This window comes from Oncorhynchus mykiss, chromosome 27 (genome assembly GCF_057628025.1).
Source record: "Oncorhynchus mykiss isolate SJ-2025 chromosome 27, ASM5762802v1, whole genome shotgun sequence".
NCBI classification, from domain to species: Eukaryota; Metazoa; Chordata; class Actinopteri; order Salmoniformes; family Salmonidae; genus Oncorhynchus; species Oncorhynchus mykiss.
In genome coordinates this window covers 47,788,789-47,808,317 of record NC_143048.1, presented here as the reverse complement: position 1 = coordinate 47,808,317, position 19,529 = coordinate 47,788,789, and the positions used below count along the sequence as shown (strand labels likewise).

The following is a 19,529-nucleotide window of genomic DNA, read 5'->3' as shown; positions in this document are numbered from 1 at the left end:
GCCAGTACTAACGGTCACCATCGCCAGTACTAACGGTCACCACTACTAACGGTCACCAGTACTAACGGTCGCCATTACCAGTACTAACAGACACCATTACCAGTACTAACGGTCACCATCACCAGTACTAACGGTCACCATCACCAGCACTAACGGTCACCATCACCAGTACTAACGGTCACCATCACCAGTACTAACGGTCACTATTACCAGTACTAACGGACACCATTACCAGCACTAACGGTCACCATCACCAGTACTAACGGTCACTATTACCAGTACTAACGGTCACCATTACCAGCACTAACGGTCACCATCACCAGTACTAACAGACACTATCACCAGTACTAACGGTCACCATCGCCAGTACTAACGGTCACCAGTACTAACAGTCACCATCGCCAGTACTAAGTCACCAGTACTAACGGTCACCATTACCAGTACTAACGGTCACCATTGCCAGTACTAACGGTCACCAGTACTAACAGTCACCATCGCCAGTACTAACGGTCACCATCGCCAGTACTAAGTCACCAGTACTAACGGTCACCATTACCAGTACTAACAGTCACCATCGCCAGTACTAACGGACACCATTACCAGTACTAACAGACACCATTACCAGTACTAACAGACACTATCACCAGTACTAACAGACACTATCACCAGTACTAACGGTCACCAGTACTAACGGACACCATTACCAGTACTAACAGACACCATTACCAGTACTAACAGACACCATTACCAGTACTAACAGACACCATTACCAGTACTAACAGACACCATTACCAGTACTAACAGACACCATTACCAGTACTAACAGACACCATTACCAGTACTAACGGTCACCATCACTAGTACTAAGTCACCATCACTAGTACTAAGTCACCATCACAAGTACTAACAGTCACCACACTAGTACTAACAGTCACCATCACTAGTACTAACAGTCACCATCGCCAGTACTAAGTCACCAGTACTAACGGTCACCATCGCCAGTACTAACAGTCACCATCGCCAGTACTAACAGTCACCATCGCCAGTACTAACAGTCACCATCGCCAGTACTAACAGTCACCATCGCCAGTACTAACAGTCACCATCGCCAGTACTAACGGATATCATTACCAGTACTAACAGATACCATTACCAGTACTAACGGACACCATTACCAGTACTAACGGACACCATTACCAGTACTAACGGACACCATTACCAGTACTAACGGACACCATTACCAGTACTAACGGACACCGTCACCAGTACTAACGGTCACCATCGCCAGTACTAACGGACACCATTACCAGTACTAACGGACACCATTACCAGTACTAACGGTCACCATCACCAGTACTAACAGTCACCATCGCCAGTACTAACGGACACCATTACCAGTACTAACAGACACTATCACCAGTACTAACGGTCACCAGTACTAACAGACACCATTACCAGTACTAACGGACACCATCACTAGTACTAACAGACACCATTACCAGTACTAACGGACACCAGTACTAACAGACACCATTACCAGTACTAACGGTCACCATTACCAGTACTAACAGACACTATCACCAGTACGAACGGTCACTATCACCAGTACTAACAGTCACTCTCACCAGTACTAACGGTCACTCTCACCAGTACTAACGGTCACTCTCACCAGTACTAACGGTCACTCTCACCAGTACTAACGGTCACTCTCACCAGTACTAACGGTCACTCTCACCAGTACTAACGGTCACTCTCACCAGTACTAACGGTCACTCTCACCAGTACTAACGGTCACTCTCACCAGTACTAACGGTCACTCTCACCAGTACTAACGGTCACTCTCACCAGTACTAACGGTCACTCTCACCAGTACTAACGGTCACTATCACCAGTACTAACGGTCACTATCACCAGTACTAACGGTCACTATCACCAGTACTAACGGTCACTATCACCAGTACTAACGGTCACTCTCACCAGTACTAACGGTCACTCTCACCAGTACTAACGGTCACTCTCACCAGTACTAACGGTCACTCTCACCAGTACTAACGGTCACTCTCACCAGTACTAACGGTCACTCTCACCAGTACTAACGGTCACTCTCACCAGTACTAACGGTCACTCTCACCAGTACTAACGGTCACTCTCACCAGTACTAACGGTCACTCTCACCAGTACTAACGGTCACTCTCACCAGTACTAACGGTCACTCTCACCAGTACTAACGGTCACTCTCACCAGTACTAACGGTCACTCTCACCAGTACTAACGGTCACTCTCACCAGTACTAACGGTCACTCTCACCAGTACTAACGGTCACTCTCACCAGTACTAACGGTCACTCTCACCAGTACTAACGGTCACTCTCACCAGTACTAACGGTCACTCTCACCAGTACTAACGGTCACTCTCACCAGTACTAACGGTCACTATTACCAGTACTAACGGTCACTATTACCAGTACTAACGGTCACTATTACCAGTACTAACGGTCACTATTACCAGTACTAACGGTCACTATTACCAGTACTAACGGTCACTATTACCAGTACTAACGGTCACTATCACTAGTACTAACGGTCACTATTACCAGCACTAACGGTCACTATTACCAGTACTAACGGTTACCAGTACTAACGGTCACTATTACCAGTACTAACGGTCACCAGTACTAACGGTCACCATTACCAGTACTAACGGTCACCAGTACTAACAGACACCATTACCAGTACTAACGGACACCATTACCAGTACTTACAGACACCATCACCAGTACTAACGGACACCATTACCAGTACTAACAGACACCATTACCAGTACTAACGGTCACCAGAACTAACGGTCACTCTCACCAGTACTAACGGTCACTATTACCAGTACTAACGGTCACTATTACCAGTACTAACGGTCACTATCACCAGTACTAACGGTCACTATTACCAGTACTAACGGTCACTATTACCAGTACTAACGGTCACCATTACCAGTACTAACGGTCACCAGTACTAACAGACACCATTACCAGTACTAACGGACACCATTACCAGTACTAACAGACACCATTACCAGTACTAACGGTCACCAGTACTAACAGACACCATTACCAGTACTAACGGACACCATTACCAACACTAACAGACACTATCACCAGTACGAACGGTCACTATCACCAGTACTAACGGTCACTATTACCAGTACTAACGGTCACTATTACCAGTACTAACGGTCACTATTACCAGTACTAACGGTCACTCTCACCAGTACTAACGGTCACTCTCACCAGTACTAACGGTCACTCTCACCAGTACTAACGGTCACTATTACCAGTACTAACGGTCACTCTCACCAGTACTAACGGTCACTATTACCAGTACTAACGGTCACTATTACCAGTACTAACGGTCACTATTACCAGTACTAACGGTCACTATCACTAGTACTAACAGACACCATTACCAGTACTAACGGACACCATCGCCAGTACAAAGTCACCAGTACTAACGGTCACCATCACCAGTACTAACAGTCACCATCGCCAGTACTAACAGTCACCATCGCCAGTACTAACAGTCACCATCGCCAGTACTAACAGTCACCATCGCCAGTACTAACAGTCACCATCGCCAGTACTAACGGACACCATTACCAGTACTAACAGATACCATTACCAGTACTAACGGTCACTATTACCAGTACTAACGGTCACTATTACCAGTACTAACGGTCACTATTACCAGTACTAACGGTCACTATTACCAGTACTAACGGTCACTATTACCAGTACTAACGGTCACTATCACTAGTACTAACAGACACCATTACCAGTACTAACGGACACCAGTACTAACAGACACCATTACCAGTACTAACGGTCACCATTACCAGTACTAACAGACACTATCACCAGTACTAACGGTCACTCTCACCAGTACTAACGGTCACTCTCACCAGTACTAACGGTCACTCTCACCAGTACTAACGGTCACTCTCACCAGTACTAACGGTCACTCTCACCAGTACTAACGGTCACTCTCACCAGTACTAACGGTCACTCTCACCAGTACTAACGGTCACTCTCACCAGTACTAACGGTCACTCTCACCAGTACTAACGGTCACTCTCACCAGTACTAACGGTCACTCTCACCAGTACTAACGGTCACTCTCACCAGTACTAACGGTCACTCTCACCAGTACTAACGGTCACTCTCACCAGTACTAACGGTCACTCTCACCAGTACTAACGGTCACTATCACCAGTACTAACGGTCACTATTACCAGTACTAACGGTCACTATTACCAGTACCATTACCAGTACTAACGGACACCAGTACTAACAGACACCATTACCAGTACTAACGGTCACCATTACCAGTACTAACAGACACTATCACCAGTACTAACGGTCACTATCACCAGTACTAACGGTCACTATTACCAGTACTAACGGTCACCAGTACTAACGGTCACTATTACCAGTACTAACGGTCACCATTACCAGTACTAACGGTCACCAGTACTAACAGACACCATTACCAGTACTAACCGTCACCAGTACTAACAGACACCATTACCAGTACTAACGGTCACCAGTACTAACGGACACCATTACCAGTACTAACAGACACCATTACCAGTACTAACGGACACCATCACCAGTACTAACAGTCACCATCGCCAGTACTAACAGTCACCATTACCAGTACTAACGGTCACCAGTACTAACGGTCACCAGTACTAACGGTCACCAGTACTAACGGTCACCAGTACTAACGGTCACCAGTACTAACGGTCACCATTACCAGTACTAACGGTCACCATTACCAGTACTAACGGTCACCATCACTAGTACTAACAGTCACTATTACCAGTACTAACAATCACTATTACCAGTACTAACAATCACTATTACCAGTACTAACAATCACTATTACCAGTACTAACAATCACTATTACCAGTACTAACAGTCACCATCACCAGTACTAACAATCACTATTACCAGTACTAACAATCACTATTACCAGTACTAACAATCACTATTACCAGTACTAACAATCACTATTACCAGTACTAACAATCACTATTACCAGTACTAACAATCACTATTACTGTACTAACAATCACTATTACTGTACTAACAATCACTATTACTGTACTAACAATCACTATTACTGTACTAACAATCACTATTACCAGTACTAACAATCACTATTACTGTACTAACAATCACTATTACTGTACTAACAATCACTATTACTGTACTAACGGTCACTATAACTAACGTTGCAGAAAGATGAAGGTTTATGGAAAGCTTTTAGGAAGACATTACTGTGGTATTATACCTACAGCTCCAGTGTCAGAAGGGGCTTAACACAGCCAAGTAGGTTTAGTTCCCTAAACAAGCCCAGACAGTAAACATAGGTACAAGATTTACAACCTCGAGAGTTCACAGAGGGACAAATCCTAACTCCAGTTAAAACAATCCACTCTATCACAGTAACAGCTGGGGTCCAGTATTCAGGGCCTATACATTATAGAATGTGACAGTACCTGCTGGGGTCCAGTATACAGGGCCTATACATTATAGAATGTGACAGTACCTGCTGGGGTCCAGTATTCAGGACCTATACATTATAGAATGTGACAGTACCTGCTGGGGTCCAGTATTCAGGGCCTATACATTATAGAACGTGACAGTACCTGCTGGGGTCCAGTATTCAGGGCCTATACATTATAGAATGTGACAGTACCTGCTGGGGTCCAGTATTCAGGGCCTATACATTATAGAATGTGACAGTACCTGCTGGGGTCCAGTATTCAGGGCCTATACATTATAGAATGTAATACAATGTGACAGTACCAGCTGGGGTCCAGTATTCAGGGCCTATACATTATAGAATGTGACAGTACCTGCTGGGGTCCAGTATTCAGGGCCTATACATTATAGAATGTAATAGAATGTGACAGTACCAGCTGGGGTCCAGTATTCAGGGCCTATACATTATAGAATGTGACAGTACCTGCTGGGGTCCAGTATTCAGGGCCTATACATTATAGAATGTGACAGTACCTGCTGGGGTCCAGTATTCAGGACCTATACATTATAGAATGTAATAGAATGTGACAGTAACAGCTGGGGTCCAGTATTCAGGGCCTATACATTATAGAATGTAATAGAATGTGACAGTACCTGCTGGGGTCCAGTATTCAGGGCCTATACATTATAGAATGTAATAGAATGTGACAGTACCTGCTGGGGTCCAGTTTTCAGGGCATTATAGAATGTAATAGAATGTGACAGTACCTGCTGAGGTCCCTCTCCGTTGACCATGGCAGGGGGAGGCGAGGCGAGGAGCGGGAGGTCGGGGCTGAGTATCTGGCCGGACTCCAGTGGGGGGGTGTGGTCTGCCATGACTCCCTCATTCACAACACCGACCAGGCACTCCAAGTTCCTGGAACACAACAATGGCATGAACGGATGGCATGAACGGACGGGCATGGATATATATAAAAATGTACCTTTATAGGCAAGTCAGTTAAGAACAAATTCTTATTTTCAATGATGGCCTAGGAACAGTGGGTTCCTGTTCAGGGGCAGAACGACAGATTTGTACCTTGTCAGCTCGGGGGTTTGAACTTGCAACCTTTCGGTTACTAGTCCAACGCTCTAACCACTAGGCTACCCTGCCGCCCCGATACGGACGTAAGCAAAGAGCCTAGAACACCACCGCTATATGCATGTCCTTCGACAGTCGGGGCTCTTTACAACAAAAAAAGGCTTTTTAAAGCTGCGAGAAACAGCACATTAAAGTTCCCCCCCGAAAGCAAAATCAAAAGAACGGAACAGCAATCAATACAACGCCATGGATATACATTCAGAAAGATGTTCCAGCTGTGTAACAAATGGTACCCTATCCCCTACATAGGACCCTACGGACCCTGGTCTACAGTAGTACACTTTATGCTAGGGAAGACTGTTCCCTAGCATAAAGTGTTCGACTGTTTGGTTGATAAGCTGTTGGTCGACCAAGATTTTAGTCGAGCAGTAGCGCACACGCGCGCCCAGCTCAGTGAACAACTCCATTGCGGAGGCCTAGACTAAAACCAAATTGACGCTTGATTCTAAAATGTGGTCGGAAGCTCCATATGAAGGGTATGACACAATCGCAGAGCTTCCGGAGTCATGCGGAGGCCAAATCGAGCTATGTGCCATGTGCCCCCTAAACGGTGTAACAATGCGATGGGCTCTGTATAGCTCCGCACTGACAAGACCGGTTGACGGTAGGCGGGGGTGGATAAACACAAACTCACTTCCTAAAATTTCTTCACAACAGCTCTGCGTTGCTCTGCGAAGCGCAAGAAGTGTGAATATGCCCCTGAATTCTGCGGAGGCCGTATCACCGTAAATGCTGCATGTGGCCCACTCAGAAGTCGAATTGACCATGCAGCAACCAGATGCACAATGCACTTCCTCTCTCCAGAATGTTCTCTCTTTCCTGCCAATTTGTGCACATTCATTGTTTCATAACTTCATTGTGTGAATCGTTTGTGTGTTTGATTGTTAGTGTCTATCAATTCCCCATACTGGTGAATATATCACCAGTAGTACATTTAGCCTTCTCATCTATAATGTGCGTTACTTTGGTTAAGGTCACTTATTTTAATGCATTCGATATTACTATTTCGGTCTTACGTCCTCATTGTCAGAGTGGACACATTGTTTGCAGAGTGCACAGCCTATGCTGCTAAACTAGTGAAAAACAAGTTAATTTAATTCCACTTGTGAGTTTTGTCAATTAAATTTAGTCATTATCTAGTGTTTGGAGTGCTCCTGTCAATGTTGAGTAAGGACACGCACCTGATTACACATAGAGGCAGGCCTATAGGCTACCTGGCCTGATTACACATAGAGGCAGTCCTATAGGCTACCTGGCCTGATTACACATAGAGGCAGGCCTATAGGCTACCTGGCCTGATTACACATAGAGGCAGTCCTATAGGCTACCTGGCCTGATTACACAGAAGCAGGCCTATAGGCTACCTGGCCTGATTACACATAGAAGCAGGCCTATAGGCTACCTGGCCTGATTACACATAGAAGCAGGCCTATAGGCTACCTGGCCTGATTACACATAGAAGGCCAGCGCACAAATATAGGCACTTAAATGTGAACATTTGGGGATCTGACAGTATTTCTGATTGGCTTAATTGGTACCACCACTAATGTTGGGCTCATTGTTCCTTTATCCCAAACAAACAAAGTCTGTTTTTACATCCATTGAGAATTACAATAGTTACATAAAGAGGGTCAGCCAACGAGAGCGTACAGGTCGCAGTGGTGGGTAGTATATGGGGCTTTGGTGACAAAACAGATGGCACTGTGATAGCAAACTGGATGCAGTCTAAGTAGAGTGTTGGAGGCTATTTTGTAAATGACATCGTCGAAGTCGAGGATCGGTAGGATAGTCAGTTTTACGAGGCTGTGTTTGGCAGCGTGAGTGAAGGAGGCTCTCTTGCGAAATAGGAAGCCGATTCTAGATTTAATGTTAGATTGGAGATGCTTAATGTGAGTGTGGAAGGAGAGTTTAAAATCTAACCAGACACCTAGGTATTTGTAGACGTCCACATATTCTAAGTCAGAACCGTCCAGAGTAGTGATGCTGGACGGGCAGGCAGGTGCTGGTAGCAATCGGTTGAAGAGCATGCATTTAGATTTACTTGCATTTAAGAGCAGTTGGAGGCCACGGACGGAGAGCTGTATGGCATTGAAGCTCGTCTGGAGGTTAGTTAACACAGAGTCCAAAGAAGGGCCAAAAGTATACAGAATGGTGTCGTCTGCGTAGAGGTGGATCAGAGAATCACCAGCGGCAAGAGCGACATCGTTGATGTATACAGAAAAAAAAAAGTCGGCCCGAGAATTGAACCCTGTGGCACCCCCATAGAGACTGCCAGATCTGGACAACAGACCCTCCGATTTGACACACTGAACTCTGTCTGAGAAGTTGTTGGTGAAACAGGCGAGGCAGTCATTTGAGAAACCAAGGCTGTCGAGTCTGCCGATAAGAATGTGGTGTTTGACAGAGTTGAAAGCCTTGGCCAGGTCGATGAAGACGGCTGCACAGTATTGTCTCTTATCGATGGCGGTTATGAAATCGTTTAGTACCTTGAGCGTGGCTGAGGTGCAGCCATGACCAGCTCGGAAAACAGATTGCAAAGCGGAGAAGGTACTTGGGATTCGAAATGGTCGGTGATCTGTTTGTTAACTTGGCTTTCGAAGACCTTAGAAAGGCAGGGTAGGATAGATTTAGGTCTTGAGCAGTTTGGGTCTAGAGTGTCACCACCTTTGAAGAGGGGGATGACCGCAGCAGCTTTCCAATCTTCGGGAATCTCAGACGACACAAAAGAGGGGTTGAACAGGCTAGTAATAGGGGTTGCAACAATTTTGGCTAATAATTTTTGAAAGAGACGGTCCAGATTGTCTAGCCCGGCTGATTTGTAGGGGTTCAGATTTTGCAGCTCTTTCAGAACATCAGCTATCTGGATTTAGGTGAAGGAGAAGTGGGGGAGGCTTGGGCAAGTTGCTGTGGGTGGTGCAGGGATGTTGACCAGGGTAGGGGAAGCCAGGTGGAAAGCATGGCCAGCCGTAGAAAAATGTTTTTGAAATTCTCAATTTTAGTGGATTTATCGGTGGTGACAGTGTTTCCTAGCCTCAGTGCAGTGGGCAGATGGGATGAGGTGCTCTTATTCTCAATGGACTTTACAGTGTCCCATAACTTTTGAGTTTGTGCTACAGGATGCAACATTTTGTGCTGGTCAAGGGCAGTCGGGTCTGGAGGGCAGGTTGGTTAGGATGATATCTATGATGGTGCCTGTGTTTACGGATTTGGGGTTGTACCTGGTAGGTTCATTGATAATTTGTGTGAGATTGAGGGCATCAAGCTTAGATTGTAGGATGGCCAGGGTGAGCATGAAAGGGAAAAATGTCATGCGCTGATCAGGTGGAAAGTCATAAAATAGGCCTACCCGATTACTTCTGATCAGTGCTAAACTTACATACCATCTGTAAATACTCATTTTGGGTGCTTGTACTGTTTATATTTAGACAGGAGCTCTACAACACTTTTGAACAAATATTCTTTAAAGATGAACAGGAGCTCAAGCAGTAGAACATTTTAGACGCTGTCCAGTGAGCAACTGCCGCCCGCCCAAGTCAAACACTGCTTCTTATCCATTGTGCAAATAGCCGACAGCTGTGTCTGTCCCGAGCTCACTAGCACAGTAAACTCGAGGTCCCAAAATATTTTATACAATGTTGCAAGTTTGCTAGAGCAAGCTTGAGGTCTAACCCAAGTTAAAAATAGTTGATACAATGTTTCGAGTTCGTTGCAGACAGGCCATGAGTAGCCAATGCAATTTATAGGATTTTTTTATTATTTATTTATTTTTAAATCACAATATTTTCAACCTGCAATTTCTACCTGAAATTTGGCAATAGAAGTTTAGGTTTCTATCATTTTCATTTAGATATAAGTTTGATTAACCACATGACAATGAGGGAGATATTTTCCTAAAAACAGTTGTGTCTTTATGTGCATATGAAAACCATAAGTGGCACGCAGATCGGTAGAAAAAATAAATTGGCATATGCCCAAGTGAGGGGATAAAAGGATGGGCTACTCCTCATGCAGCCTATTACAACTTCAGGAGAGTAATGGCAGAATCTGAGAAAGCCTGCAGGAAGAGAACGGTTGAGTCGGGTTCATGTTTTTCCCTCTTACCTCTAGATCTCTGGCTTCCCTCGAGTCATTTGTGTCTTATTTCATCAAACGGTAAGCTTAAAGCATCAGACAAGGTCAACGCGTATAGTTGATTTTATTAAAAACACACAGGGTGTGTCATGTGACTCATTTCAGGAAACTAGGCCCGGCATCATCACTACTCATCATTTGAATGCAAAACATTTGATCAAAATGCGTTTTATGGCAGAAATCCCTTCTTCAACATGTGCACTTCCATGTGCCTTAAATAACACACTTGTTTACCATCTGTAAATACGAATATTACCACATCTAGGTTCCGGGAGATCTACGGAAAGAGAGGTAGAGAGATATACCTACTGGAGCGTGTGCTACAGGTGGGAGATGCTATGGTGACCAGCGAGCTGAGATAAGGGGGGACTTTACCTAGCAGGGTCTTGTAGATGACATGGAGCCAGTGGGTTTGGCGACGAGTATGAAGCGAGGGCCAGCCAACGAGAGCGTACAGGTCGCAATGGTGGGTAGTATATGGGGCTTTGGTGACAAAGCGGATTGCACTGTGATAGACTGCATCCAATTTGTTGAGTAGGGGTATTGGAGGCTATTTTGTAAATTACATCGCCAAAGTCGAGGATTGGTAGGATGGTCAGTTTTACAAGGGTATGTTTGGCAGCATGAGTGAAGGATGCTTTGTTGCGAAATAGGAAGCCAATTCTAGATTTAACTTTGGATTGGAGATGTTTGATATGGGTCTGGAAGGAGAGTTTACAGTCTAACCAGACACCTAAGTATTTGTAGTTGTCCACGTATTCTAAGTCAGAGCCGTCCAGAGTAGTGATGTTGGACAGGCGGGTAGGTGCAGGTAGCGATCGGTTGAAGAGCATGCATTTAGTTTTACTTGTATTTAAGAGCAATTGGAGGCCACGGAAGGAGAGTTGTATGGCATTGAAGCTTGCCTGGAGAGTTGTTAACACAGTGTCCAAAGAAGGGCCGGAAGTATACAGAATGGTGTCGTCTGCGTAGGGGTGCAACTAAAGATGTTTGGTGCAGTATTTCTCAATTTAAAAAAAAAAATGCATGAAAACCAGTTGCCTCTGATTGAATGACAACAAAGACATTATTGAAGAATCCCTACAGGTGACCAATCACAGACGAAAGGGCGTAGACTTCGGCTAACTGATCAGAGCTGGGGGCCTGAGAGAACTGACTTCTACTGTAGCAGGCCTAGAGGACAGCTCATTGGAGCTGGGGGCCTGAGAGAACTGACTTCTACTGTAGCAGGCCTAGAGGACAGCTCATTGGAGCTGGGGGCCTGAGAGAACTGACTTCTACTGTAGCAGGCCTAGAGGACAGCTCATTGGAGCTGGGGGCCTGAGAGAACTGACTTCTACTGTAGCAGGCCTTGAGGACAGCTCATACACACCTCTCTCTAAGTGGGTCACACACAATTATGTTAAGTGGCCATGTGAATACTAGCCCTCCCCTTTGCTAGAGTACAAACACTTAAGGGTCCTCTCACTGACCTGTCAGCCCAGCTCCAGTCCAAGTCCCCCCGTCTACCCGACACCCACGCAGTGCTATAATGCAACGGAGCTAACCCCAGGCAGGCAGGGTTATAGGCAATTACACGACTCACAGTCATTGCCTCCTCTCAAGATCTGACTGCAGTGGCCCAATGGCAAGAGAAAATGGCCCAGAGTACAGCACCCTGCAAAAATAAGTGGACCACTTTCTACTACTACAGAATTGAATTGGTGTCAGTGAGAGTCAGGGTGAGAAAGAAAACATTTTTTTTTTTAAATGACTTCCATCATTTAGCAAGAAAGATGAGCAAGAGAGCGAGAGACAACAGAGAGAGAGAAGGGGCGTAGTTAGTTTTTTAACATGGGGGGGGAATTATGGAGGAGGAGTGGCAAACACCTATAGATGGAGAAGATGAGTCATGGTTAAGGTCAAGGATGCCTCCAAAATGGCACCCTATACCCCATTGGCCCTGGTTCAAAGGCACCCCATTGGCCCGGGTTCAAAGGCACCCCATTGGCCCTGGTTCAAAGGCACCCTATTGGCCCGGGTTCAAAGGCACCCTATTGGCCCTGGTTGAAAGCAGTGCACTATATAGGGAATGGGGTGTAGACATAAGTCAAGTGGTCTGAGGAAACAGAGATTGGTCTTTACTCAGTCATGAGGTCACAAAGAGAACATCCTTAACTACAATACTTAGGAACTATGACGTTACATTACTGGTGAACATTTTAATTTCCTCAAAATGTCCACCCCAAATGCAAATGACTTTCAATATCTCAGGCAATAATTGTGCATAAAGAACAAAATCTGACAAACTGAGATCAGAGGAGTTTCGCGTGAAAATGTTTCTTACACTCAACCTCAACACAGTACCGAAACAAGCACAAATAGTTGTGATAGTTGTGTTTTTCAGTTTCGGGTGGTTATAAACAGCACAACTGCCTTCCTGAGTCTGTCCCAAAAACCAGTAGCCTACTCTCGGCAGCTGTAATGACCACTCTTATATAGGACACCTGGACTGGAGAAATACTGTATCTGGGGCTAAATGTAGATTATCAAGAGTAGGACCGCTGATCGAAGATCAGTTATATCTTCAAGATTGTAATAAATAAGAGAGGATAACTGATCCTAGAACAGCACTCATATTCAGAGACCCTGAGCACATACAGCCCGTGGTTGTTCACTTCACTCATTTGTGAACAACTTGGACTGAACGTTTCATTTAAAATGTCTTTCACAGCAGTCATAAAACTAAACATGGTGGAGGCTTGGGTTAGTGGACCATCGGGCTTGGGTTAGTTGACCATCGGGCTTGGGTTAGTGGACCATCGGGCTTGGGTTAGTGGACCATCGGGCTTGGGTTAGTGGACCATCGGGCTTGGGTTAGTGGACCATCGGGCTTGGGTTAGTGGACCATCGGGCTTGGGTTAGTGGACCATCGGGCTTGGGTTAGTGGACCATCGGGCTTGGGTTAGTGGACCATCGGGCTTGGGTTAGTGGACCATCGGGCTTGGGTTAGTGGACCATCGGGCTTGGGTTAGTGGACCATCGGGCTTGGGTTAGTTGACCATCAGGCTTGGGTTAGTTGACCATCAGGCTTGGGTTAGTTGACCATCGGGCTTGGGTTAGTTGACCATCGGGCTTGGGTTAGTGGACCATCGGGCTTGGGTTAGTTGACCATCGGGCTTGGGTTAGTTGTTGGGTTAGTTGTTGGGTTAGTTGACCATCGGGCTTGGGTTAGTTGACCATCGGGCTTGGGTTAGTGGACCATCGGGCTTGGGTTAGTGGACCATCGGGCTTGGGTTAGTGGACCATCGGGCTTGGGTTAGTGGACCATCGGGCTTGGGTTAGTTGTTGGGTTAGTTGACCATCGGGCTTGGGTTAGTTGACCATCGGGCTTGGGTTAGTTGACCATCGGGCTTGGGTTAGTTGACCATGGGGCTTGGGTTAGTTGACCATCGGGCTTGGGTTAGTTGACCATCAGGCTTGGGTTAGTTGACCATCAGGCTTGGGTTAGTTGACCATCAGGCTTGGGTTAGTTGACTTTCTGGTACCACTTTCTGGTACGGCAATTGCTCGGCATCTGACCGTAAGGCGCTACAGAGGGTAGTGCCTACAGCCCAGTACATCACTGGGGCTAAGTTTCCTGCCATGCAGGACCTCTATACTACGCAGTGTCACACTGGTGCTACTCACTGTTTATTATCTATGCATAGTCCCTTAATATAGAACAGGGCAGCACAGCTGCCCCTTAAAAAAGTACACAGTGAGCTAACATTAATGACATGCATATCAATCTCTCATGGCTCAAAGTAGAAGCGAGATTGACTTAATCACTGCTTGTTTTTATAAAGAGGTGTTGACAAGATGAATGTACCGAGCTGCCAGTTTAAAATACTTGCACACAGCTCAGACACCTATGCATACCCCACAAGACATGCCACCAGAGGTCTCCTCACAGTCCCCAAGTCCAGAACAGACTATGGGAGGTGCACAGTACTACCTAGAGCCATGACTACATGGAACTCTATTCCACAGTACTACCTAGAGCCATGACTACGTGGAACTCTATTCCACAGTACTACATAGAGCCATGACTACATGGAACTCTATTCCACAGTACTACATAGAGCCATGACTACATGGAACTCTATTCCACAGTACTACATAGAGCCATGACTACATGGAACTCTATTCCACAGTACTACATAGAGCCATGACTACATGGAACTCTATTCCACAGTACTACATAGAGCCATGACTACATGGAACTCTATTCCACAGTACTACATAGAGCCATGACTACATGGAACTCTATTCCACAGTACTACATAGAGCCATGACTACATGGAACTCTATTCCACAGTACTACATAGAGCCATGCCTACATGGAACTCTATTCCACAGTACTACATAGAGCCATGACTACATGGAACTCTATTCCACAGTACTACATAGAGCCATGACTACATGGAACTCTATTCCACAGTACTACATAGAGCCATGACTACATGGAACTCTATTCCACAGTACTACATAGAGCCATGACTACATGGAACTCTATTCCACAGTACTACAGAGAGCCATGACTACATGGAACTCTATTCCACAGTACTACAGAGAGCCATGACTACATGGAACTCTATTCCACAGTACTACATAGAGCCATGACTACATGGAACTCTATTCCACAGTACTACATAGAGCCATGACTACATGGAACTCTATTCCACAGTACTACATAGAGACATGACTACATGGAACTCTATTCCACATCAGGTAACTGATGAAGCAGTAGAATCTTTTTTTTTATACAGGTAAAAATACACCTTTATGGAACAGCGAGGACTGTTAAGAGACACATGCATACATTGTGATATTGTTGTATGGTGCTATTAAACATTTGGTTTTCTAGATATGTAGTGGTATAATAAAATTATATGTACTGTTTTACAACAAAAAAAATAATTTAAGTGCTTTAATATGTTTGGACCCCAGGAAGAGTAGTGGGGTTCCACAATAAATACATTAACACATTACCTATACATAACCTGTAGCGTAGTTGTTATTTTGTTGTGTTACTTAAATAAATACAAAAAAAAATATATATATATATATATATATATATATAAAAAATCTCATACACACAAACACTTTAGTATATTTAGTAAATATTTTCTTAACTATTTATTGAACTACATTGTTGGTTAAAAGGCTTGTAACTAAGCATTTCCACGGGAAGGTGCATGTGATAAATACAATGTGATAATAAAAAGACTACGCAAAGAACATTGTGAAGGCCATTTCATTTTATCTCTGTACCGATAATCGCACCGTGGACCTAAACCGCAATAGTACCGAACCATGGGTTTGGTGAACCTTTACACTCCTAGTTTTAACCGGTTTTAAACTTCAGTTCCAGCCTACAGCATTTTTTTGTGACAAGACGTCTGTGGCGTCCATCTTCCGTCCACACACACAGGTGTTCAGAGAGCAGATAGCACAGGCAGTCCACTCCATCTTCCGTCTGTATTCCGTAAACAAGGGTTGTAAAACATGGCTGTGTGGAAACCCTAAACCTTTAAAATGTGTTCCCAAAAACGTACCGCAATCGATGCGTGTTCATGTTTAGCCTTTCGTCGAGGGTTTTAACAAAAACTCCCCGGTCAGATACATACTATCGCCAATACTTGGCGGTAAAGCAGTTAGCGTCTATGGTGAAAGCCAGCTACAGGTGTTGTAGTAGGCCGTTTAATAGCCAACTAACTAGCTAAAACTTAGCTTTAAAAATGGCCTACCTACAACACATGTAGCTGCTATTATTAACACGCTAATAGCGACTATAAACAAAAACAACACGCGACACTAACATTCACACTGACGATAGCTACATTCGGATAGCTTAAAACTCATGTTTAGCTTCCTAGCATTAAACGTTACACAACAAGTCAAGACTGTCTCATGTAGCTAAGTTAGCTATCTACGCTAGTTGCTAATTAGCACCAAATGTATGTCACCAAATGCTACTCACCACAGTTGTTTCCTTGCTCGGCGGCAGCAATGTGATTAATATTGATGAAGTTAGCTAGTTACTGTAAGTAGCTATAATCGTCGAAGATAATTAGTTAGCACAGGCAAGCAGCACCTGATACTGTTGTAGTTAGCTGGCTAGGTACTGTTAACTCACGTTAAGTAAGTAGTCAGTCAGATTTTGGCTATGTGACATGTTTTAAAGTGGCTATTTCGAGATTCTCTGTTTCCCCACCCCCCCAACAAAAAAAAAATGCTAAATGAGCTGCTATTCTTGACACTTTTGTGATCGTTAACCCAGCTCCGGTCCGCACATAACGCAAACCGTCTCTAGCACTGACTCGCAGAAGAATGTACACAACTCTTCGTACGCATGCGCATCACAGACGTTTTCTCTGGAGCCGAAATCCAGAAATGTGTTTTTTTTAAAGCCAGGTTTGCTGTTCACTTGTGATGGATGCTGTTCATATGAGATGGATGGGAGTTTCAATGTTTCTTATCAAAAACAATAAGTGATTCAAGTCAATCTTTACTCAACTGTTAGCCAATAAAGACTGGCTTGCATAGTATTTATTATATATATTTTTTTTTTTTCATCTTTATTTAATTAAGCAGGTAGGCTAGTTGAGAACAAGTTCTCATTTACAACTGCGACCTGGCCAAGGTAAAGCAAGCAGTTCGACACATACAACAATAGAGTTACACATGGAATAAACAAACATACAGTCAATAATACAGTAGGGGGAAAAAAAGCATATATACAGTATGTGCAAATGAGGTAAAATAAGGGAGGTAAGGCAATAAAATAAGCCATAGTGACAAGGTAATTACGATACAGCAATTAAACACTGGAGTGATAGATGTGCAGAAGATGAATGTGCAAGCAGAGATACTGGGGTGCAAAGGAGCTAAATAAATAAATACAGTATGGGGATGAGGTAGTTGGATGGGCTATTTACAGATGGGCTATGTACAGGTGCAATGATCTGTGAGCTGCTCTGACAGCTGGTGCTTGAAGTTAGTGAGGGAGATAAGAGTCTCCAGCTCCAGTGATTTTTGCAGTTCATTCCAGTCATTGGCAGCAGAGATCTGTGAGGAAAGGCGGAATTGGCTTTGGGGGTGACCAGTGAAATATACCTACTAGGGCACGTGTTGCGGGTGGGTGCTGCTATGGTGACCAGTGAACTGATATTAAGGCGGGGCTTTGGTGACAAAACGGATGGCACTGTATCCAATTTGTTGAGTAGAGTGTTGGGGGCTATTTTGTAAATGACATCGCCGAAGTCGAGGATCGGTAGGACAGTCAGTTTTAAGAGGGTATGTTTGGCAGCATGAGTGAAGGATGCTTTGTTGCGAAATAGGAAGCAGATTCTAGATTACATTTTGGATTGGAGATGCTTAATGTGAGTCTAGAAGGAGAGTTTACAGTCTAACCAGACACCCAGGTATTTGTAGTTGTCCACATATTCTAAGTCAGAACCGTCCAGAGTAGTGATGCTGGACGGACGGGCAGGTACGGGCAGCGATCGGTTAAAGAGCATGCATTTAGTTTTACTTGCATTTAAGAGCAGTTGGAGACCACAGAAGAAGAGTTGTATGGCATTGAAGCTCGTCTGGAGGTTAGTTAGCACAGTGTCCAAAGAAGGGCAGAATGGTGTTGTCTGCGTAGAGGTGGATCAGAGAATTACCAGCAGCAGGAGCGACATCATTGATATATACAGACAAGAGAGTCGGCCCAAGAATTGAACCCTGTGGCACCCACATAGAGACTGCCAGAGGTCCGGACAACAGGCCCTCCGATTTGCCACACTTAATTAATTAACACCCCAGCCATCCTACAATCTAAACTTGATGCCCTCAATCTCACACAAATTATCAATGAACCTACCAGGTACAACCCCAAATCCGTAAACACGGGCACCCCCATAGAAATCATCCTAACCAACTTGCCCTCCAAAGTCTTCAACCAAGATCTCAGCGATCACTGCCTGCATCCGTAATGGGTCTGCGGTCAAACGACCACCCCTCATCCCTGTCAAACGCTCCCTAAAACACATCAGCGAGCAGGCCTTTCTAATCGACCTGGCCCAGATATCCTGGAAGGATATTGACCTCATTCCATCAATAGAAGATGCCTAGTTATTTTTAAAAGTGCTTTCCTCACTATCTTAAATAAGCATGCCCCAGTCAACATTTTTTAGAACCAGGAACAGATAGAGACCTGACTGCACTTGACCAGCACAAAAACATCCTGTGGCATTCTGCATTTGCATCGAATAGCCCCAGCGATATGCAACTTTTCAGGGAAGTTAGGAACCAATATACACAGTCAGTTAGGAAAGGTAAGGCTAGCTTTTTCAAAAATAAAATTTCATCCTGCAGCACAAACTCCCAAAAGTTCTGGGACACTGTAAAGTCCATGGAGAATAAGAGCACCTCCTCCCCGCTGCCCACTGCACTGAGGCTAGGAAACAGTGTCACCACCGATACATCCACTATCATTGAGAATTTCAAGAAAACATTTTCTATGGCTGGCCATGCTTTCCACCTGGCTTCCCCTACCCCGGTCAACAGCCCTGCACCCCCCACAGCAACTTGCCCAAGGCTCCCCATTTCTCCTTCACCTAAATCCAGATAGCTGATGTTCTGAAAGAGCTGCAAAATCTGGACCTTTACAAATCAGCCGGGCTAGACAATCTGGACCGTCTCTTTCT

At 44.7% G+C, this 19,529-nt stretch overlaps 1 protein-coding gene across 1 annotated transcript in view; it reads right to left on the bottom strand.

Moving 5' to 3' along the window:
- The window catches only part of fndc3a (fibronectin type III domain containing 3A), a 176,131-nt gene extending 158,926 nt beyond the window's left edge, over positions 1-17,205 (bottom strand). The window contains exons 1-2 of the mRNA XM_036965064.2: positions 16,817-17,205; positions 6,309-6,456 (exon numbers count right to left, since the gene is read on the bottom strand). Coding sequence (XP_036820959.1) covers positions 6,309-6,416 — 108 coding nt within the window. The 5' untranslated portion in view covers positions 6,417-6,456; positions 16,817-17,205. The remainder of the gene's footprint in view (positions 1-6,308; positions 6,457-16,816) is intronic.
- Between the last annotated feature and the right edge of the window lie 2,324 nt (positions 17,206-19,529).